The following is a 24438-nucleotide window of genomic DNA, read 5'->3' on the forward strand; positions in this document are numbered from 1 at the left end:
TGGAGCAAGACTCCGTCAAAAAGGAAGGAAGGAAGGGAGAGAAGGACGGAGGGAGGAGAGAGGGAGAAAGAGAGAGAGGGAGAAAGAGAAGGGAAGGGGAAAGAAAGTAAGAAAAAGTTACACACATATGCTTGGCCAGCCTCCTGCAGCAGGGGGTTGGGGTGGGAGTATTGTCCCTGGACTCAGAGTGGGGAGAGCTCCCCTTGTGTTCGTGCCATCCTTCTTGAAAATAGCATTTCCAAATACAGAAACAGAGGGGACTCCTTCAGCCTGCCTCAAGAAGACAAGGAGTCCATCTGACCCAGGCCAATCATCCAAGGCTGAGCTGTAGTAGTTAAACCACAGATGCATAAGCAAGAAACAGATGCTGCTGTAAGCTAATGGAATCTGAGGGGTTGTTATGTATCATCATCACAGCAAAAGCTGACCAATACAAAGAGGAAAATTGGACTCAAGTGGAAGGGGGCGGTGAGAGAAACTTCGATTAGGACTGGATGCTAAGGGCATCCTCTGCCTTTGCCCTGTGCCCTCTGACACATGTTCCCAAACTTACTGTTCCCTGGAGTAGCCCACCAGGTCTGGTGACCTGGTTGAAGACGTGCTGGCCGACATGAACGTTCAGAGCCACCAGGGAGTCATCCAGCAGGTACACAGCTGCCTTTCTGTATACGGCCCGGGTGAGGCTCAGCTGCTGCTTCTGGCTCCCTAGAGATTCATGCCCTGTGGCCACAAAAGGAACAGTGTCCTGAGTCTACATCTACAGGGTGAAACTGGAGAGCCTAGGCAGGAGCAGGTTGGGGCACATCTGCCCATCAGGGTGAGGTGTAGCTCCCCATGTCTGTCCCGAGACATGCTCAGCTTCAAAGGCACTCACTCCGAAGCCAGCATCCCCTGCATCCTTACCAGCCTCGCTTCTCCCCTTCCCAGCACGCTGCCTGGAGGAGTTACCTGTGCTTCCCAAACTACTCTGTCTCCTACTCATTCTCTGTATCCATTTGAGTCCAACTTCTGTTCCCTTTCTCCACTGAGACCACCTTTAATAAGGACACCTTTCCTTTATTCTGTGATCCAGTGGTAACTTTTCAGTCCTACTTTAAATTTTAAATTTTAATTGATTTTAGTTTTTATTGATGTGTAATAGTTGTACCTATTTGAGGGGCACAGGTGATATTTTGAGACCTGTAGAGCAGTGGTCCCCAACCTTTTTGGCACCAGGGATTGGTTTTGTAGAAGACAACTTCTCCATGGACCTGGGGGCAGGGGGTTGGTTTCACAATGATTCAAGCACATTACATTTATTGTGCACTTTACTTCTATTATTATTACCACATATTGAGACAGGCTTGTGCTTGTCATCCAGGCTGGAGTGGAATGGCATGATCTTGGCTCAATGCAACCTCTGCCTGTTGGGTTCAAGCAATTCTCCTGCCTCAGCGTCCCGAGTAGCTGGGATTACAGGTGCCTGCCACCACATCTGGCTGAATTTTTGGATTTGTAGTAGAGATGGGGTTTCATCATGTTGGCCAAGCTGGTCTCGAACTCCTGACCTCAGGTTATCTGCCCATCTCACCCTCCCAAAGAGCTGGGATGATAGGCATAAGCCATTGTGCCTAGACAACTCACCATAATGTAGAATCAGTGAGAGCCTGAACTAGTTTTGCTGAAACCAGACAGTCCCTCTGGGGGTAATGGGAGACTGCAGTAGATCATCAGGCATTAGATTTTCATAAGAAGCATGTAGCTGCAGGGTGTAGTGGCTCATGCCTGTAATCCCAGCACTTTGGGAGGCCAAAGCAGGTGGGTCACGAGGTCAGGAGTTTGAGACCAGTCTGGCCAACATGGTGAAACCCCGTCTCTACTAAAAAAATACAAAAATTAGCCAAGCGTGGTGGTATGTGTCTGTAATCCCAGCTACTCAGGAGGCTGAGGCAGGAGAATTGCTTGAACCTGAAAAGTGGAGGTTGCAGTGAGCCAAGATCACACCACTGTACTCCAGCCTGGAAACAGAGTGAGACTGCATTTCAAAAAAACGCAGCAGCATGCAGCCTAGATCCCTTGAATAAGCCACCGCACCCGGCCATTCATTCATTCTTACATTCATTCATTCCACTAATAACTACTGCCTGGTTATCATATACCCAGCAGGGTTCTAGGCTTTGGGGAAACAACAATGAACAAAACAAAGTTTCTGCTCTCTGAATGAATCTGTCATTATAATGAGGGGGAGAGAGACAGATGATCCATAAACAAACCAGTAACACAAACAGCACATCAGGTCGAAAGTGCTATGAAGAACAAATACTAAAGCAGGTGCAGCCAGGTACGGTGACTCACGCCTGAATCTCAGCACTTTGGGAGGCCAAGATGAGTGGATCACTTGAGGTTAGAAGTTTGAGATCAGCCTGGTCAACATGGTGAAATCCCATTTTTACTAAAAGTACAGACACAAAAAAATGAGCCAGGCATGGGTGCCACCATTACCTGCCTGTAATCCTAGCTACTCAGGAGGCTGAGGTGGGAGGATTGCTTGAACTTGGGAGGTGGGAATTTGGGAGGTGGAGGTTGCAGTGAGCCTAGACTGCGCAACTGCACTCCAGCCTGGGGAACAGAGTAACACTGTCTCAAGAAAAAAAAGGAAAGGAGAAAAAGGGAAGGGGGAGGGGAGGGGAGGGGGAAAGGGAAAGGAAAAGGAAAGGAAAAGCAGGTGTCGGTGTAAGGCGCACTAGCATGAGCAGGGTTGCGGTGCTGGTGGTGGATAAGGTAATTAGGGAAGGCTTCTCTGTGAATGTGACAGAAGTGAGGGATGAGCCCTGGGGACTCCTGGGGAGAGATTTCCAACACTGGGAACAGCAGGTGCAAAGGCCCTGGGGACAGAGTGTGCTGCGGGGGATCAGGGATCACAGAGACTCTGGAGGCTGGAGTGAAACCAGGAGATGACGATGGGAGATGGGGATGATGGATACCAGACCAAGGTGACAGGGACATCGCCAGGGATCGTCACGACTTGGGCTTTGACTCTGAGGGGAATGGGGAGATCACCTAAGGTCAGGAGTTCGAGACCAGCCTAGCCAACATGGTGAAATACTGTCTCTACTAAAAATACAAAAATTAGGCATGGTGGCACGTGCCTATAATACCAGCTACTCAGGAGGCTGAGGTGGGAGAATTTCTTAAATGTGGGAGGGGGAGGTTACAGTGAGCCAAGACTGCATCACTGCACTCCAGCCAGTGCGACAGAATGAGACTCCATCTCAAAAAAAACAAACAAAAAAAAACCCACACAAGTGGAGGGCTGGATTTGGCCTGGGGGTCAGTTTGCCAGCTCCTGCCCAATCCATAGCTCCAGATGCATATATCCTGTGTCTTGGACATCTCTGTCCAGACCCTTTGGTGAGGCCCAGAGAGGGGAAGCAATTAGACCAATGTCACCCAGCAAGGCAGGGCAGAGTAAGATAGTCTAGCCTTCTCACTCTCAGTTGTCAGAGAGCCCCTCACTGCCAACCCCTACCACAACTCCTTGCCTCTCTGTGTCCATTTCTATTTATTAATGATATTATTTACTGAGCACCTAGTATGTGTCTGACACTGAGCTGAGCCCTTCTTCTCCCCCACTTCCCTGACCACTTCCTGCATTTCTCCATCATACTGCCCATGATGAGTCAGGGACCCAAGTGACCCCCAACCGCAATGCCTCCCTGACCCAAAAGACCCCGAGACTCACCTGCTCCTCAAATGAACTGTGGACTCCCGCAGGGATGCTGTCCACATCTGGCCATAGGGCACAGGCCTCTAGGACTCTCTCCAGCCAGGCTGGGTCCAGCTCCTGCCCAAGGCACACATTCTCCACCACAGAGGTGTTCGGCATCCACGAGGCCTCCTGGAACATGTAGGCCACCGAAAATTATAACACAACTTACTTTGGTCACAGAAGAATGATGGGGACAGAGGTATGACAGGTTTTGAGGAGCAGTGGGAGCTCAGCTCTCGGTGGTGGGTGGGTGGTGGAGAGAATGAATGAAAGTGAACTTGGCTGGGATGGGGAGGGGTGGAAAGGCATTGAGGAAGGGGGACTTTCAGGATGATGGGGATATCCTAGCAGACAGGCAGGGGGTGGCATCACCTTCATGCTCACAAACCCCTCCACCTTTGACAGCTCCCCAAAGAGGACGGACAGCAGGGAGGACTTCCGTGTCACCACTGGACCAACTACAGCCAGGAAACAGCCCTGGGGCATGGTGAGGTTTATTCTTTCAATGCAAGAAAGGAGATAGGACCTTGGTTAGGGCCTAGCCCGCATCTTTGAAGAAGGGTGAGCCCCACATGGAGCCGAGCTTTCCTACTCTGGGAGTCTAAGAGCACCTGTGGAGCTGCTCTTTTCCCAGTCCTTATCTGGCTATTTGAACAACCATCCTGTGCATATCTGTGCATGTGCACACGCATACACACAAGGCGTGCACACATGCATGCACATTTGCACACTCATACAAGCATGCTACTGTGCACAGCAACACAATGTGGGCACACATCCACACACAAGTGCATGTGCATACCCAAGCAATCCATGCTCACATGCATGCATGTGTGCACACACGCACACCATGAATACACATGTAGGCATGTCCACCCACAGAGTTGGCAGTAGCCTGAGGGTTTCGCCAGCCTGGCCTCCTACCTTGGCTCTTCAATAAATAGGCTCTTTCCTCCCCTCCCTGTCCCTGCTCTTGGTCCTGCCCCACTCCTGTCCATGTCCCACAGCCCATCCTCCACCCTGTGACCAGAGGGATTTGTTAAAACCCATGTCAGCAGTGACTCACGCCTGTAATCCCAGTACTTTGGGAGGCCGTGGTGGGCGGATCACCTGAAGTTTTGAGTCCTAGACCAGCCTGACCAATATGGAGAAACTTCACCTCTACTAAAAATACAAAAATTAGCTGGTGTGGTGGCACATGCCTATATTCCCAGTTACTTGGGAGACTGAGGCAGGAGAACTGCTTGAACCAGGAGGTGGAGGTTACAGTGAGGATCACGCCACTTCACTTCAGCCTGGAACAGAGCGAGACTCCATCTCAAAAAACAAACAAACAAAAAACCCAAGTCAGCTCTTAACACTTCCCAGCTAAACCCATCAGCACTCCCATTTCACTCAGGGTCAAAGCCTAAGCACTGATGATCATGACCGACGTCCCGGCTCCTTCCACTCTGTGCCTCAGCTGCTCTTTCTTGGCCACGCTGACCTTCTTGCTGTTTCTGGAACACAATAAGTCAGTGGTTCTCAACTGGGAGTGACTGCATTCCCCAAGAGTCATTTGGCAAGATCTAGAGATATTTTTGGACGTCACAACTGGTAGGGGGTGCTGCTGGCATCTAGTGGGTAGAGATGGGGTCTGCTAAACATCCCACGATGCACAGGACAGAACCCAACAATGAAGTTTCAGCCCAAAATATCAACCATGCTAAGGTTAGAAAACCCAAGTCCAGGAACACTCCTGACCCAGGACCTTTGCATATGCCATTCCCACTGCCTAGAAGGCTCTTCTCCCAGGCCAGGCACAGTGGCTCATGCCTGTAATCCCAGTCCTTTGGGGGCTGAGGCAGGTGGATGATCACTTGAGGTCGGGAGTTGGAGACCAGCATGGCCAACATAGTGAAACCTCATCTCTAATAAAAATACAAAAATTAGCTGGTTGTGGTGGTGCACACCTGTAATCCCAGCTACTCGGGAGGCTGAGGCAGGAAAATCGCTGGAACTCAGGAGGTGGAAGTTGCAGTGAGCCAAGATCGTACCATTGCACCCCAGCCTGGGCAACAGAGCAAGACTCTGTATCCAAAAAAAAAAAAAACATCTCCCAAACACCTGCACGGCTCACTCTCTTTCCTTATGATCTCGGCTTGAATGCCAAGCCTTCCCTCACTAGGCATGCCATCGTGCTCTGTCCCCCTGCCCTGGCTTCCTGTTTGGGCCTCACCTCTAGCAGCAGTCACCGCAAGAGAGCAGGGCCCTTGTCTGTTTCTTTCACCTGATCCCCAGTACCGAGAACAGAGCATAGCCCATAGCAAATGCTCCATCAATGACGTGAGTGAATGACAACCAATACAAATACTGCCCAGGACATATTCTCTCCCTTCTTATGGAGTTACACGGCTGGCTGAGATTTTTGGCCACAAAGACTAAGCCATAGAGTTGGGGGCTACAGGTAATAATGTTCTGGGACTGATAAAGGTGGCACAGAAGTAAGCAAAGCTGACAAGGCTGAATGAACCATGCGGCTCCTCAGCCAGCCCCACCTTGGCAATGTCTTGGCCAGCCTGGGAGCAGAGTGGTGTCTCTCCCTGATGGGGGACACTCAGATGCCCTGGTCCCCACCTGCAGGAGGTACAGGAGCATTCTGGGAACCTTCCTGGCAGAGCCCCAGCCCAACCTAACCCCCCCCTCCCATCCCATGCTGGAAACCTACAACACCCCTCAGGTGGAAGGTGGCAGGAGCACCATGCAGCTTCTCCCTAAAAACATGAGGATGGTTTCCATGGGTGTCATTCTGTACCTGTGGAAGCAGGGAGGGCTTTCCTGGAACAAGGTGAAGGTGGCACTGTGTATCACGATGCATACTTCTTGGCAGCTGTGGGACACAAGAGGCCAGTTATAGGAGACCCCTGACCTGGCCAGCCTCTGCATCAGAGAGGCTGGAGGCAGAAGCTGCAGCAGGAAATCTCTCCCACTGAACAAACCGTCCTGCTACTCGCTGGCTTGTGTGTGACCCTGCAGGGGTCTTGTTCTTTCCAAGTCCCATGGCTAATAATCCAGGGGAAGGCAAACCACGGCCCAGAGACCAAATCCTGCCTACTACCTACTTTTATCAATAAAGTTTTGTTGGAACACACCCAAATCCATTCATTTCTATATTTCATATTTTGAGCAGTTGTGACAGAAACTATGTGGCTGACTAGCCTAAAATATGCACAATCTGGTCACTTATGAAACAGTTAGTGACCTTCTGATATAAATTATCATCTAATCCCAGTCTTCCCAGAGAGTGAAGAGGGTGTTATTAATTTCACTGTGGCCGGGCGTGGTGTCTCACGCCTGTAATCCCAGCACATTGGGAAGCCGAGGTGGTTTTCCCTGGGTGGATCACTTGAGGTCAGGAGTTTCAGACCAGCCTGGCCAACGTGGCAAAATCTCATCTCTACCAAAAAGTATGAAAATTAGCCAGGTGTAGTGGTGGGTGCCTGTAATCACAGCTACTGGAGAGGCTAAGGCAGGAGAATTGCTTGAACCTGGGAGGTTGCAGTGAACTGAGACTGCACCACTCACTGCATTCCAGCCTGGATGACAGAGCAAGATTCCATCTCAAATAATAGTAAATACTTATTAGAATACATGTTATATATTTACTATGTAACTATAATAATTATAATCAATAATAAATATTTCACTGTGACAAGTGTAATTAGATTAGTGGTTCTTGATCCTTAACACATAGTTAGAATCTCCTGAAAGATTTTCTGAAAATCAAAGCTCTCATGGCTCAGCTCAGATCAATTAAATCCATTCTCACAATCAGCTGCTGTGATGATTGATATGCTCATTTTGCAGATGGAAACACGGAGGCTGAGATGATCTCCTTGTCAGAATCAACCAGCTAGTCAGTGGTGGGGCTGGGATTTGGACCTGGGCAGTCCAATGCCATAGACTAGGCTTTTTACCACTAGGTTGAGTGTTTTTCAGGTACGCAGTTTGCCCAGGTTCTTCAGTACAACAAGGGGGAGGGTGTCTTAGTCCGTGGGGTGACAAAAGGATGGGGTGGAAGGGCAAGCCCAGGTAACTTGAGTCTGGGGAGTCTCATCGTGCAATGATGCTTGCAGTGATGCTATTTTCTTTTTTCCTTTCTTTTTTTTTTTTTCTGAGATGGAATCTTGCTCTCCCAGGCTGGAGTGCAGTGACATGATCTTGGTTTACTGCAACCTCCACCTCCCAGGTTCAAGTTATTTTCCTGCTTCGGCCTCCTGAGTAGCTGGAATTACAGGCGCACACTACCACACCTGGCTAAAACTTGTATTCTAGGAGAGACGGGGTTTCACCATGTTGGCCAGGCTGATCTCGAACTCCTGACCTCATGATCCGCCCACCTCTGCCTCCCAAAGTGCTGTGATTACAGGAATGAGCCACTGCGCCTAGCTTGCAATGATGCGATTTTATAGCTTGACCAAAATGTTGCCATGCTTATCTTGGACTTTCTGCATGAGGACAAGGACCTGGTCTGTTGGAGCAGGAGTCTCCAGTCCCCAGCTCACAGACTGGTACCAGTCTGCAGCCTCTCAGGAATTGGACCATACAGCAGGAGATGAGCGGAGGACAGGCAAGCATTGTGTCATCTGTGTTTATAACCACTCCCCATCACCCGCATCACCGTTTGAGCTCCACCTCCTGTCAGATCAGCAGTGGCATTAGATTCTCAAAGGAGCATGAACCCTATTATGAGCTGAGCATGTAAGGGATCTAGGCTGCATGCTCCGTATGAGTATCTAATGTCTGATAATCTGTCACTGTCTCCCATGACCCCCAGATGGGACCATCCAGTTGCAGGAAGACAATGTGAAATCATTATTTCATTACATATTACAGTGTAATAATAATAAATGTACAATAAATGTAATATGTTTACATCATCCCAAAACCACACACCCCACCCCGGTCCATAGAAAAGCTGTCTTCCACAAAACCAGTCCCTGGTGCCAAAAAGCCTGCGGACCACTGCGTTAGCATGTTTCCTGCTGTACGCCCAGGATGGCATAAAGTGTGTGCTCAGTGAGTGGTTGCTAAACGGCTAACAGAAACAGCAGCACAATGTCTGTTTCCAAGGACACGCAGATAATGTGATCTGCACATGCCAGTCCAGTGCCTGCAGCCCCTATCTGCCCCCAGTGCTGATGCTGGCTTGCCATTATGGGCCAAGGTGGCCCCCACACCCCCATCCCTCCCACACCCCTCCTGCCAGACTCAGCATTCACAGTGTCCAGAGGGACTGAGTCCACTGCACCAAGCTCAACTTCTTCCAGGCAGAGGAAGGTGACCAGACGGTCAAAGGACACCCAGGCCTAGGGAAACCAAAGCCCAAGTCACCCAGCCAGAAGAGCAAAAAACTCGGGCTTTGGGTTTCAGTGTCTCAAGATGTGTGGCAGCAGCTTCCTGTCTACCAAGTTCTGCATGTGCAAGGCGTGAGGACAAAGCTTTCCAGTTCATGGGAAACAATGCACCCCAAGTGGTGACCTTGATGGTGGCGATCTCCCACCTCCACGCTCCTACCAATGAGCTGCCATTCCACAGACAAGATCCGGGAAGAGGATGGTGGCTTTTCAAATAAGGTTATCAAGCCATTATATGGAACAATTTCAAATGTTGTCCACCTGGGGGCACCCTCTCCCAGTCACCCATCTGGGGAAGAGACCAGTCCATAAAAGAGAGATCAGGGGCTGGACACAATGGCTCACGCCTGTAATCCCAACACTTTGAGAGGCCGAGGCTGGTGGATCGCCTGAGGTCAAGAGTTCAAGACTAGCCTGGACAACACGGTGAAATCCCATCTCTACTAAAAATACAAAAATTAGCCAGGAATGGTGGTGGGTGCCTATAATTCCAGCTACTGGGGAGGCTGAGGCAGAACTGCCTGAACCCAGCAGTCAGGGGTTGCAGTGAACAGAGATGGCACCACTGCACTCTACCTTAAGTGGCAAGAGCAAGACACCGTCTCAAAAGAAAAAAAAAAAAAGCACACAGATTAGGTCAGGTGCAGTGGCTCATGCCTGTAATCCCAGCACTTTGGGAAGTTTGGGAAGTCAAGTGCAGAGTACAGGAGAATCACTTCAGGCCAGGTGTTCAAGACCTGGGCAACACAGCAAGACTCCTGTCTCTACAAAAAAATTAAATATTAGCCAGATGTGGTGGCCCATGCCTGTAGTCCCAGCTACTCAGGAGGCTGGGAGATCATTTGAGTCCAGGAGTTCGAGGACGTAGTAAGCTGAGATCACGCCACTGCACTCCAGCCTGGGTGACAGAGTGAGACCCTATCTCAATCAATAAATCAATCGATAAAGCTGAGCGTGGTGGCTCATGTCTGTAATCTCAGCATTTTGGGAGGCCAAGGTGGGCAGATTACCTGAGGTCAGCAATTCAAGACCAGCCTGGCCAACATGGTGAAACCTCATCTCTAATAAAAATACAAAAAAATGAGCTGAGCATGGTTGTGCATGCCTGTAGTCCCAGCTACATGGGAGGCTGAGGCAGGAGAATCACTTGAACCCAGAAGGTGGAGGTTGCAGTGAGCCGAGATCGCACCACTGCACTACAGCCTGGGTGACAGAGTGAGACTCTCAAAAAATAAATTAATTAATTAAATAAGAAACATAGAGATGGCTCAGGTATGCCACCATTTCTTGTGTTCATTATGCTGAAAGGACTAGAGATTGCAAAATAACAGAAACAAAATTGCTTTGTATAAAAAAGGGAACTGACATGATTGCCTGTATGTGGACAGATGGATGAGCCTGCACGTTCTAAGGGTGTTTATGAAGAGGTCCACACATTATATGAAAAAATTGCAAATGTCATCCATCTGGGGGCACCCTCTCCCAGGCATAAACCCATTTTTTGGGGATCAGGCAGATGCAATGGCTCATGCCTGTAATCCCAGCACTTTGGGAAGCCAAGTGCAGGAGGAGAGCTCTCCTGGTTCTAAGCAATGGTACTTGTGACTGAGTGCTCATTGTGTTGGTGACACCTGCTGTCATAGCAGATAGGCCCTGTGGTTCTAGAGCCTCATGGAAATGGTTGGCTGATTCCATGGTAACAATTTATTAGAACCTTATTAGGGTCCTTACTAGAACAGAAGACATTCCAATTACCCAGGAGATTCCAAGGGATTTAGGAGCGCTGCATCAGGAACCAGGGCCAGAGACCAAATATTAGAACATAAGATGCACCTAGTACTACTATTGTTCAGGAAATTATACAAGTTTTAGGAGCTCTGTGCCAGGAACTGGAGACAGAGACCAAATATATTTCTTATTAAGTCGCAACCAAGAATCTGGATCAAGAGTGAATTCCTTGTTCCCAATGGAACAGGGGATGCAATAAATGGCAGATAGTGGGAGCCAGGTTCCTCACTGTTGAGTAGATGTTACAGATATAAAATGGGGGAAGCCTAAAATGAGCTCTGTGATAATGGATGAGTCTGTTGATTAGAGACATTAAGTATAAACTCACATCTAGCTTAATATATACACAGATGGTTCCACGTAGAAACCTTTATAATTAAGTGGGTACATATAAGTTAGAATACACACATATATTTCTTTGCACTGTCAGCTGCGAGGGTCATGATGCGATGACCACATTTAGTGGCTGGATATGTTTTTAATACCATTCTCTAACAAAGAAAATCAGGGCTCTTTGAAGAAATGGCTGAAACTAACCCTAGAACAGAAAATAACTGAGCCAGGATCCTTTTGAATTAACAATAAGAAATTTAAAAAAAACATTAAATTATGTCAAAGGAGCCAGTGGAAAGAGCTCCCAGTGGCCATGAGTATAAACAAAGAAAAACAAAATGCTGTAAAATGGTTAACAACCACAAGATTAAAGTAACTATCTTGGGCCGGGCGTGGTGGCTCATGCCTGTAATCCAAGCACTTTGGAGGCCAAGGCAGGCTGATCACCTGAGGTCAGGAGTTCAAGACCAGCCTGACCAACATGGTGAAACCCTGTCTTAAAAAAATAATAATTTTTTTAAAAAATAACTATCTTGAGTGTCCATACCAGTATATGCAAATGATAAAACAGATACACAGATGGGCTGAACAGAATTTTCTTATACAGAAGAATTCCAAATACCTGATACAGACATTCAGTCATTAAGGACATATGGCTAACTCCCCACTCCTTAGGTGTGGGCTCTGCGTGGTAACTTCCTCCAAAAGCATACATATAATATAGACATGGGAAAAAAGTAACTTCACAGTGAGAAACCTGAAAATACTATCTCAGCCAGGTAATCAAAGTTAACATTAACGGTGATACATCTTGAGGCATGAAGTGACGAGAATAGCACTTGCAAACCAAAAATAAAATTCAAAGGCCCTTCCCCCAGTTATCTGTATAGACTCCCTTCTCTCCACCAGGGGACACCAGTTAACCTGGAAGACTGGTTCAGGCCATGATGGGAAAGAGGTGGTCAGACATGGCTCATTATGCCTTCTTCCCTTTTGGAATTCAGGAAAAGCCAATCAGCATTTAATATCAATAGAGACCTTCAATCTGGTAAAAACACATTTACAATCTATTCTCTCTGAAGTCTGCTACCTGGATGCTTCATCTGCATAAAACTTTAGTCTCCATAACCCCTTATCATAACCCAGATGCTCCTTTCTACTGATAACTCTTTCAACCAATTACCAATCAGAAAAATTTTAAATCTACCAATAACCTGAAAGCCTCTCTTCACCCTAACCCACTGGGTTGTTGCGCCTTTCTAGACCGAACCAATATATATCTTAAATACATTTGATTGATATATCCTATCTCCCTAAAATTATAGAAGCAAGCTGCATCCGAGGTTCTTCTGGGGCTTCCTAGAGCTTATAAACCCTAAAGCCTAAACCCGACCCCGACCCCAACCCTAACTGCTAACCACTAACACCTAACCCTAACCCTTAACACTGACCTGACCTCAACCCCAACCCAACCCCAACCTTAACCCTAAACACTAACCACAACCCCAAAACTAACATTAACCCCTAAACCATAACCCCCAACCCCTAACCCCATACCTAACCCCTAACCCTAACCTTAAAACCTAAATATAACCCCTAACCCCTAAACCCAATCCTAACCCTAACCCTAACTCTAACCTAACCCTAAACCCTAACCCCGTGACCATGACCCTAACCACAAACTCTAAACCAAAACCTAACCCTAAACCCTAACCCAAACCATAAACCCTAACCCTAACCCTCTAAACCTAAGCCATAACACTAACCCCAAACCCTAACCCCAATCCTAAACCCTACCCCTAACCTTAAACCCTAACCCCAACCCAAACCCAAACAATTAACCCCTAACCCCTAACCCCTAGCCCGAACCCTCTAACCCTCTATCCCTAACCCTAACCCTTAACTCCTACCCCTAACCCTAACCCAAACCCTGAACCCTAAACCCTAACCCAAACCCTAACCCTAACCCTAAACCCTGACCCTGACCCTAACCCCAACCACAACCCTACCCATTATCATTATGGCAATTTCAACTGAAACCACAATGACATACTCCTTCACACACACTAGAAAGGATAAGATCCAAGGAATGTAAAACAACAAGTGTTGGCAAGGTCGGAGAGAAATTATAACCCTTAAATACTTTATGTGGAATATAAGATGGTACAGCCTATTTTTAACATAGTTTGGTATCTCCTTAGAAAGTTAAATATAGGCCAGGCACAGTAGGTAATGCCTGTAATCCCAGCACACTGGGAGACCGAGACAGGTGGATCACTTGAGTCCAGAAATTCAAGACTAGCCAGGACGACATAGCAAAACCCTCTCTCTACTAGAAATACAAAAATTAGCCAGGCATGGTGGCACACACCTGTAGTCCCAGCTACTGGGAAGGCTGAGGCGGGAGGATTGCTTGAACCCAGAAAGTGGACGCTGCAGTAAGCCGAGATTGCACCACTGCACTGCAGCCTGGGCGACAGCACAACACCCTGTCTCAAAAAAGAAAGGCCAGGCATAGTAGCTAACGACTGCAATCCCAGAACTTTGGGAGGCCGAGGCAGATGGATCATCTGAGGTCAGGAGTTCAAGACCAGCTTGGCCAACATGGCAATATCCTGTCTCCACTAAAAATACAAATACTGCCCAATCGTGGTGGAACACACCTGTAATCCCAGCTACTTGGGAGGCTGAGACAGGAGAACTGCTTGAACCCAGCAGGCAGAGGTTGCAGTGAGCCAATACGAAGCCACTGCACTCCAGCATGGCTGACAGAGCAAGATCTTATCTCAAAAAAGAAAAACAAAAGGAAAGAAAAACAAAATGCCTGGGAGTGGCAGGGCACAGTGGCTCGTGCCTATAATCCCAGCACTTTGGAAGACTGAGGCAGGTGGATCACCTGAGGTCAGGAGTTCAAGACCAGCCTGGCCAACATGTTGAAACCCCGTCTCTACTAAAAATACAAAAGTTAGCCGGGCGTGGTGATACACGCTTGTAATCCCAGCTATTCAGGATGCTTAGGCAGGATAATTGCTTGAACCTGGGAGGTGAAGGTGGCAGTGAGCAGAGATTGCGCAACTGCGCTCCAGCTTGGGTGAAAGAGTAAGACCTCATCTCAAAAAAAAAAGAAAGAAAAGACACGCAGAAATAAAGAAAATATTATGTACATTATATATGTAACAACAGTCTGTTAACCACAATGTATAATTTAGATAACTCAACCAAAATTACAAAATGGAGAAACAATTGAACACACACTCCTTTAGTAAGACATGCAAATGGAAAACAGGCACATAAAAAGATGATCAATACCATTATCATTACGGCCGTCTAAACTGAAACCACAATAACACACTCCTTCACACACACTAGAAAGGCTAAGATCCAAGAAATATAAAAGGACAAGTGTTGGCAAGGTCGGAGAGAAATTACAACCCCTAAATACTTTATGTGGAATATAAGATGATACAGCTTATTTTTAACATAGTTTGGTATCTCCTCAAAAATTAAGAAAAGCCTGGGCATGGTAGCTAATGCCCCTATTCCCAGCACACTGGGAGGCCAAAACACATGGATCACTTGAGTCCAGTTCAAGACCAGCCAGGATGACAGCAAAACCCCATCTCTACTAGAAATGCAAAAAGTAGCCAGGCATGGTGGCACACACCTGTAGTCCCAGCTACTTGGGAGGCTGAGGCGGGAGGATTGCGTCTGCCCAGAATGTGGAGGCTGTAGTAAGCTGACATCACACCACTGCACTCCAGCCTGGGTGACAGCACAACACCCTGTCTCAAAAAGAAAGGCCAGGTATGGTGGCTAATGACTGCAATCCCAGCACTTTGGGAGGCTGAGGCAGATGGATAACTTGAGGTCAGAAGTTCAAGACCAGCTTGACCATCATGGCAAAATCCAATCTCTACTAAAAATATAAAAATTATCCAGGCATGGTGGCATGCACCTGTAATCCCAGCTACTTTGGAGGCTGAGGCAGGAGAATTGCTTGAATCCAGGAGGCAGAGGTTGCAGTGAGCCAGTATCAGGCCACTGCACTCCAGCGTGGCCAACAGAGCAAGATCCCATCTCAAAAGCAAGCAAGAAAGAAAAACAAAATGCCTGGGAGTGGCAGGGTGCAGTGGCTCACACCTGTAATCCAGCACTTTGGGAGGCCGAGGCGGGTGGATCACCTGAGGTCAGGAGTTCAAGACCGTCTCTACTAAAAATACAAAAATTAGCCAGGCGTGGTGGTGCACACCTGTAATCGCAGCTACTCAGGAGGCTGAGGCAGGAGAATCGCTTGAACCCGGGAGGTGGAGGTTGCAGTGAGCCGAGATAGCGCTATCGCACTCCAGCCTGGGCAAGAGCAAGACTCCATCTAAAAGAAAAAAAAGAAAGTAAAAAGACAACCAACAGAAGGGAAGAAAATATTTCTGTATTACATATCTAACACCAGTCTGTTAACCACAATGTATAGTTTGGATGAAACAACAAAAGTAATCAAATTACAAAATGGAGAAACAGTTGAACACACACTCCTTCAAGAAGACATGCAAATGGAAAACAAGCACATAAAAAGATGATCAATACCACTATCATTATGGCCGTCTAAACTGAAACCACAGTGACATACTCCTTCGCACACACTAGAAAGGGTAAGATCCAGAAATATAAAAGGACAAGTGTTGGCAAGGTCGGAGAGAAATTACAACCCTTAAATACTTTATATGGAATATAAGATGATACAGCCTATTTTTAATATACTTTGGTATTTCCTCAAAAAGTTAAAAATAGAACAGGCACAGTAGGTAATGCCTGTAATCCCAGCACACTGGGAGGCCAAGACAGGTGGATCACTTGAGTCCAAGAGATCAAAACCAGACAGGATGAAATAGCAAAACCCCATCTCTACTAGAAATACAAAAATTAGCCAGGCATGGTGGCACACACCTGTAGTCCCAGCTACCTGGGAGGCTGAGGCGGGAGGACTGCTTCAACCCAAAATGTGGAGGTTGCAGTAAGACAACATCGCACCACTGTACTCCAGCCTGGGCGACAGCACAGCACCCTGTCTCAAAAAAGAAAGGCCAGGCATGGTGGCTAACACCTGCAATCCTAGCACCTTGGAAGGCCGAGGTGGACAGATCACTTGAGGTCAGGAGTTACAGACCAGCTTGGCCAACACGCTGAAATCCCGTCTCTACTAAAAATACAAAAATTACCCGGGCATGGTGGAACGCACCCATAATCCAGCTACTTGGGAGGCTGAGACAGGAGAATTGCTTGAACCCAGGAGGCAGAGCTTGCAGTCACCCTATATCAGGCCACTACACTCCAGCCTGGCCAACAGAGCAAGATCCCATCTCAAAAAAAAGAAAGAAAGAAAAACGCCTAGGAGTGGCAGAGTGCAGTGGCTCACACCTGTAATCCCAGCGTTTTTGGGAATCCCAGGTGGGTGAATCACCTGAGGTCAGGAGGTCGAGATCAGCCTGACCAACATCGAGAAACCCTGTCTCTACTAAAAATACAAAAATTAGCTATGCGTGGTGGTTCGTGCCTGTAAGCCCAACTACTCAGAAGGCTAAGGCAGGAGAATCACTTCAGCCTAGGAGGTAGAGGTTGCAGTGAGCCGAGAATGTGCTACTGTTCTCCAGTCAGGACTACAGAGCAAGACTCCATCTTAAAAAAAAAAAAGTAAACAGACAACCCACAGAAGGGAACGGTCTGTTAACCACAATGTGTAATTTGGAGAACTCAACAACAAAAGCAACAATTACAAAATGGAGAAACAGTTGAACACACACTTCACCAATAAGACATGCAAATGGAAAACAAGCACATAAAAAGATGATCAATAGCATTATCATCATGGCCATCTAACTTGAAACCACAATGACATACTCCTCACACATAGTAGAAAGAGTAAGATCCAAGAAACATAAAAGGACAAGTGTAGGCAAGGTTAGGGAGAAATTACAACCCTTAAATATTTTATGTGGAAGATAAGATGGTGCGGTCTATTTTTAACACAGTTTGGTGTCTCCTCAAAGAGTTAAAAATAGGCCAGGCACGGCAGGTAATGCCTGTAATCCCAACACATTGGGAGGCCGAGACAGGTGAATCACCTGAGTCCAGGAGATCAAGACCAGCCAGGACGACATAGCAAAACCCTGCCTCTACTAAAAATACAAGATTTAGCCAGGTATGGTGGCACACACCTGTAGTCCCAGCTACTTGGGAGGCTGAGGCGGGAGGACTGCTTCCACCCACAATGTGGAGGTTGCAGTAAGCCGAGATTGCACCACTGCACTCCAGCCTGGGTGACAGCACAACACCCTGTCTCAAAAAGAAAGGCCAGGTATGGTGGCTAATGACTGCAATCCCAGCACTTTGGGAGGCCGAGGCAGATGGATAACTTGAGGTCAGAAGTTCAAGACCAGCTTGACCATCATGGCAAAATCCAATCTCTACTAAAAATACAAAAATTATCCAGGCATGGTGGCATGCACCTGTAATCCCAGCTACTTTGGAGGCTGAGGCAGGAGAATTGCTTGAACCCAGGAGGCAGAGGTTGCAGTGAGCCAATATCAGGTCACTGCACTCCAGCCTGGCCGAAAGACCAAGATATCTCAAAAACAAGCAAGAAAGAAAAACAAAATGCCTAGTAGTGGCAGGGTGCAGTGGCTCACACCTGTAATCCAGCACTTTGGGAGGCCAAGGCGGGTGGATCACCTGAGGTCAGGAGTTCAAGACCAGCATGACCAACATCGAGAAACCCCGTCTTTACCAAAAATACCAAAATTAGTTGTGCCTTGTGGTGCATGCCTGTAATCCCAACTACTCAGAAGGCTGAGGCAGGAGAATCGCTTCAACCTAGGAGGTAGAGGTTGCAGTGAGCCGAGATAGCACTACTGCACTCCAGCCTGGGCAACAAAGCAAGACTCTATCTCAAAAAAAAAAAAGAAAGGAAAATGAAGAAACAACACACAGAAAGAAAGAAAATATTTGTGCATTACATATCTAACACCAGTCTGTTAACCACAATGTATAATTTGGATAACTCAACAACAAAAACAACCAAAATACAAAATGGAGAAATAGTTGAACATGCACTTTGCCAATAAGACATGCAAATGGAAAGCACATAAAAAGATGATCAATACCATTATTATTATGGCCATCTAAACTGAAACCATACTGACATACTCCTTCACACACACTAGAAAGGCTATGATCCAAGAAATGTAAAATAACAAGTGTCGGCAAGGTCAGAGAGAAATTGCAACCCTTAAATACTATATGTGGAATATATGATAGTGCAGCCTATTTTTAACATAGTTTGATACTTCCTTAAAAAGTTAAAAATAGGCCAGGCACGGTAACTAATGCCTGTAATCCAGGCACACTGGGAGGCTGAGACAAATGGATCACTTGAGTCCAGGAGTTCACCACCACCCACAACAACGCAGCAGAACCCCATCTCTACTAGAAATACAAAAATTAGCTGGGCATGGGGGCACACACCTGTAGTTCCAGTACTTCAGAGGGGCCGAAACGCGAGGACTGCCTGAGCCCAGGATGTGGAGGTTGCAGTAAGACAAGGATCACACCACTGCCCTCCAGCCTGGACAACAGGACAGCACCCTGTCTCAGAAAACAAAGGCCAGGCATGGTGCAATCCCAGCACTTTGGGAGGCCAAGGTGGATGGATCACTTGAGGTCAGGAGTTTGAGACCAGCTTGGCCAACATGCCAAAACCCCATCTCTACTAAAAATATAAAAATTACCCGAGCATGTTGGAATGCACCTGTAATCCCAGCTACTTGGGAGGCTGAGGCAGGAGAACTGCTTGAACCCAGGAGGCAGAGGTTGCAGTGAGCCAATATCAGGCCACTGCACTCCAGCCTAGCCAACAAAGCAAGATCCCATCTCAAAAAAAAAAGGAAAGGAAAACAAAATGCCTGGGAGTGGCAGGGTGCAGTGGCTCACACCTGTAATCCCAGCACTGTGGGAGACCGAGGCAGATGGATCACCTAGGTCAGGAGTTCGAGACCAGCCTGACCAACATGGAGAAACCCTGTCTCTACTAAAAACACAAAAATTAGCTGGGCGTCCTGGGGCATGCCTATAATCCCACCTGAAGGCCAAGGCAGGAGAATCCCTTGAACCCCAGAGGTGAAGGCTGCAGTGAGCCGAGATTGCGCTATAGCACTGGGCAACAGAGCAAGACTCCATTTCAAAAAGAAATACAAAAAATTAGCTGGCCATGGTAGGGGGCGCTTCTAATCTCAGCTAGTTGGGAAGTTCAGGCAGGAGAGTCATTTGAACCCAGGAGGCGGAGGCTACAGTGAGCCAAGATTGTGCCACTGCACTCCAGCCTGGGTGACAGAACAAGGCTCCTTCTGAAAAAAAAAAAAAAAGAAAGAAAGAAAGTGAAAAGACAACCCACAGAACAGAAGAGCATATTTGTGCATTATACATCTAACAACAGTCTGTTAACCACAATGTATAATTTGGATAACTCAACAACAAAAACAACCAAATTACAAAATGGAGAAACAGTTGAACACACACTTTGCCAATAAAACATAAAAATGGAAAACAAGCACATAAAAAGATGATCAATACCATTATCATCGTGGCCATCTAAACTGAAATCACGACATACTCCTTCACACACACTAGAAAGGCTGATTTAAGAAATGTAAAATAACAAGTGTTGGCAAGGTCAGAGAGAAATCACCACCCTTAAATACTGTATGTGGAACATAAAATGGTGCAGCCTACTTTTAACATAGTTTGGTATTCCCTCAAAAAGTTAAATAGGCTGGGCATGCTAGCTAACACCTAGCACATTCAGAGGCCGAGACAGGTGGATCATCAGGTCAGGAGTTTGAGACCAACCGTGCCAACATAGTGAAACCACATCTCTACTAAAAATAAAAAAATTAGCTGGGTGTGGTGGCGGGTGCCTGTAGTCCCAGCTACTCAGGAGACTGAGGCATGAAAATCGCTTGAACCTGGGAGGTGGAGGCTTTGATGAGCAGAGATTGTGCACTGCACTCCAGCCTGAGTCAAACAGGGAGACTCCATCTCCAAAAAAAAAAAGAAAAGAAAAGTTGAGGGTCATCTCACAGATGATCTAATAAATAATGGATTATTTCCTTGACTTTAGAAAAATCACATTATTAGCTTTTCTACTTTTAAATAACATAACTGCTACGAGTTTAAGAACTTATCCAGACAAAGCCTTAAAAACCTAAGGTGGTCACTGGGTGAATGGGCTGGGAGAACACACATAAAATCCCTGCCAAGACACCCAGGAGCCTATGTCCCCGTAAGTGGGACTGCAGGCAGGTGTAGCAGACTGGATGGGAGAGGGCAGCAGGCAGGAGCACTCAGGGTCTGGAGGCCATGGTTCTAAGGCCATAGGGAAACCACCGGCAAAGTTAAATCCAGAGCTTGACAGGATGAAAATTGTGATTGTAAATAAATATTTTGCCATTACCAAGTGAGATCGCCAGTGGTTGTGGGATGGATGGAAGCTCCTCCAGGTGGGCTGCACTGAGGACAGCACGGCACCAGGCTAGGGTGTTCCTACCAGGAATGCAGGGTCTGCAACTGTTCAGGAGGAAAGGCTGGGTAGACCCAGCATGGAGTCATCTCTGCTCTTTACATCTGTCAAGGCTGTGAAAACTGAGAGAGTCAGCTAGGCATAGTGGCTCATACCTGTAATCCCAGCACTCTGGGAGGCCAAGGTGGGTGGATCACCTGAGGTCAGAAGTTTGAGACCAACCTGGCCAACATGGTGAAATCCTGTCTCTACTAAAAATACAGAAAATTAGCCAGGCATTGTGGTGGATGCCTGTAATTCCAGCTACTCAGGGGCTGAGGCAGGAGACTCTCTTGAACCTGGGAGGCGGGGGCTGCAGTGAGCAGACATCGTGACACTGCACTCCAGCCTGTGCAAAAAGAGCAAAACTCCATCTCAAAAAAAAAAAAAAAAGAAAGAAAATTGCAAGACGTCAGGAACAATTCCCAAAAAGGAAAATTGGGTCCACATGGAAAGAGACATTTTTCTGCCAACAGGGGAAGGCAGTGAAGTGAAGTAGGTCTGTGGACTGGACTTTCACAAAGAAATCTTGTATTTTCGGCTGGGCACAGTGGCTCACACGTGTAATCCCAACACTTTGGAAAGCCGAGTCGGGAGGATCACAAGGTCAAGAGAGCAAGACCATCCTGGCCAACATGGTGAAATCCCTTCTCTACCAAAAATACAAAAAATTGGCGGCACGTGGTGGCACATGCCTATAATCCCAGCTACTGGGGAGGCTGAGGCAGGAGAATCCCTTGAACCTGGGAGGTGGAGGTTGCAGTGAGCCGAGAACATGCCATTGCATTCCAAGCTGGCAACAGAGCAACACTCCGTCTCAAAAAAAAGAAAGAAAGAAAAGAAAGAAAAGAAAAGAAAAGAAAAAAGAAAAAGAAACCTTGTATTTCCTGATTTGGGGTTATATGGGGGTCACCTGAAAGAGTGTTTCTGCTTTTGGTGAAACACACGGGGGTATTTTGTGTGAACCTGCAAATCTGGCACAGCAGTAACTGCTGGGGAATCGGAGAGACAGGAGAAGTCATACTAACTGCAACTGCAAGTTTCCCAGAAGTATGACGTTACTGGAAAGTCAACTACTTTTTAAAACAACCCTGTCAATATCACGTCAGAAAGGCAGAAACAACAACATCACACTTCATAACAGAGGCCAAATTCAACCCAAACCCAGCCCCGCACAGGCTGTGAACCAGCGCCTCAGCGAGAGCCGGAGGGTCCCACACTCAGTGCTGCAGACGCTCCAAAGGCCATGTTTGTGTCCCAAGTGATACATGTGTTCTAAGGGACACATGCATGTTTCCAGGGTTATATGCACGCGATGGTTGTTGCATCAGTCTTACAGTGTCATCGGAGTTCTGGGTGATATATGTGCCCTGAGGAACACATGCGTGTTCTGGGGGTTATATGAGCGTGACGGGTGTTGTGTTAGACTGATGGTGTCATGGTCGTTCTGGGCATTACATGTGTGTTCTGAGGGACACACACATGTTCCGGAGGTTATATGAGTGTGATGGGTGTTGGGTTGGTCTGACAGCATCACCTGTGCATTCCGGGTGATAAGAGCACTCTGAGTCTACGGTGTAACAGTCATTCCAGGTGATATGTGTGTGTTCTGAGGGGCACATGCATGTTCCAGGGGTTGAATGAGTGTGACGGGTATTGGGTTAATCTGACAATATCACTTGTGCATTCCGAGTGATGTGTGCACTCTGACACTGTCACTGGTGTTCTGGGCATACGTGTGTGCTCTGAGGGATATATGCGTGTTCTGGGGGTTATATGGGTGTGACAGGCGTTGGGATAGTTGGTCTCATTTCTGTGTTCCAGGTGATATGTGTGCACTCTAAGTCTAATGTTGTCACAGGCTTCTGGGTGATATGTGCGCGCTCGAAGGGACACGTGCATGTTCTGGGGGTTATATGAGTGTGACAGGTGCTGCGTTAGTCTGCGTCATGGGTGTTATGGGTGATATGTGTGCACTCACAGACGTTCTGGGCATTCTGTGCACTCTGAGAGACACATCCGCACTCCCAGGATCAGACCTGCGTGGCAGCTGCCGTGTTCCCCTAATGGGTGTGACGTCTGTATAACGGATGCTTACACCAGCACCACAGACAGAGCGTTACTGGTATTATAAGGAGTTATTATCAGCGTGGCGGGTGTTCTATTTGCTCTCTTGACAACGCATTTCTGTTCCAAGCCTGCGGCGCAGCCCTGTGGCCACATCGCCTTGGGTGCAGAGAAAGAACCTTGGCTGCACTGGATTCACCATGGCTTTTCATTTCTAATTTTCCACATGAAGAGTCTCTGCCCCTCAGCAGTCAGGGCGGCAAACAGGAAAAGATTTTACTCACCATGGATGCCAAGATGTCCCAAAGTGAGGGGCGTCCCCTGGTCTGTGATGAGGAGAACCTGGCTCCTGCCCTCGCAGGGGCCTGAAGAAATGGGCGGGATGCTGTGGCCTCGGGATTAGACAAACTGGGCTCGCGCGCCCTTTGCTGGCGGCTGGGGGCACTGCAGGGCCCTCGCGCTTACGGCACTGATGGTGGACACACGCTCTTAAAGTCAGAGGGCGAAGTATTCAGTGCCATCATTCTGGAAATGCAAACTGACATGGAGCCTGCTAGCCCATGTGTTTCTGAAAATGAAGAAGGGACAATTAAATGGAAACCATAGGAAATAAAATGAACATGGATGCACGTTATACAATTGTGCTATAGCTGGCCTAGAGCCAGAACCTGAGCAATGCCATTTTATAAGACAAAGCTGTGTCTCCAAAAATGAGTTGTAACTGCTGCCCCGTTTTCCTTGCAAGAAGTGCTGAGCTTGGCTTCTGTAAATAAAAACAGCTAGCTTGCTGTAAAGTTGCTTGTCCTGCATCCCCTCACCCGCTTGGTCCTAAAGCCAGGATGTGATTTTTCAGTTTAAAAACCCTGCTCCCCCTGAGCTAGGGGCCGCAGGTTTGAGAGACGTGAGTCCTCCGTGGTCGTCGGCAATAAAGACCCTGCAATTTGGCATACTTTTGTCTTGGTGATAATGTTCTACGCTCGGTCCATTACAACACAATTAATGCAAAAATTCACTCAACATAGTCTTCAGACTTAACTTTAAACTTACTCTAACCTTTACTGTAACCATAATCCTAAACCTCACTAACCCTTTCACCCTAACCCTTTACTGTAATCCTGACCTCTCAACCTAACCCTGTTACTTACCTGATCCCTCCCACTAATCTCTACTATGCAGCTCCCAAACACCAAATGGAACCTCCTATCTTGCAGCCCTTAGACCATAATCTTCAACTGGTAAACTCGTCACCTTTACACCCCATCTCCTGATTTTGTAATATGCTGACACACTAACTCTGGAAATACCGCAGTCTATTCACAATCCCATCCTGATCTATCCTACTCAGTGCCACGCCACATCAAGGACTGATCTATAACCTCAGAAATGTAGATGTAGGAATCTTCAACATAATAATAGCAAATTTAAACCAACAGCATTTTGAAAGCATCAAACACCATGAACATGATTTTTTAGCCTATTAAATCAATGCTGGCCTGCCTAAT

General features: G+C 47.3%; 1 protein-coding gene and 1 long non-coding RNA gene across 3 annotated transcripts in view; one reads left to right on the forward strand and one right to left on the reverse strand.

Annotated features, from left to right (window-relative positions):
• Window positions 1-24438, forward strand: part of LOC135271795 (uncharacterized) — a 91119-nt gene that overhangs the window by 49980 nt on the left and 16701 nt on the right. The window contains exons 4-5 of one of the 2 annotated variants that reach the window (XR_010339919.1): window positions 3754-3947; window positions 4154-7587. Coding sequence is in view for 1 of the 2 variants with exons in the window: in XM_064369789.1 (XP_064225859.1) it covers window positions 4154-4235 (82 nt within the window). In the remaining variant the exon portion in view is untranslated. Of the gene's footprint in view, window positions 1-3753; window positions 3948-4153; window positions 7588-24438 lie in introns of those variants that run through there. The other variant, XM_064369789.1, reaches the window with a different exon arrangement.
• On the reverse strand, window positions 559-15692 carry LOC135271796 (uncharacterized). Its single transcript, XR_010339923.1, has 4 exons — window positions 15515-15692; window positions 6543-6617; window positions 3722-5247; window positions 559-720 (listed from the first exon to the last, which is right to left on the reverse strand). It is a non-coding gene; the product is annotated as an uncharacterized LOC135271796 (long non-coding RNA).

This window comes from Aotus nancymaae, unplaced genomic scaffold (genome assembly GCF_030222135.1).
Source record: "Aotus nancymaae isolate 86718 unplaced genomic scaffold, 86718_ANA_hifiasm-v0.15.2.pri h1tg000090l, whole genome shotgun sequence".
NCBI lineage: Eukaryota > Metazoa > Chordata > Mammalia > Primates > Aotidae > Aotus > Aotus nancymaae.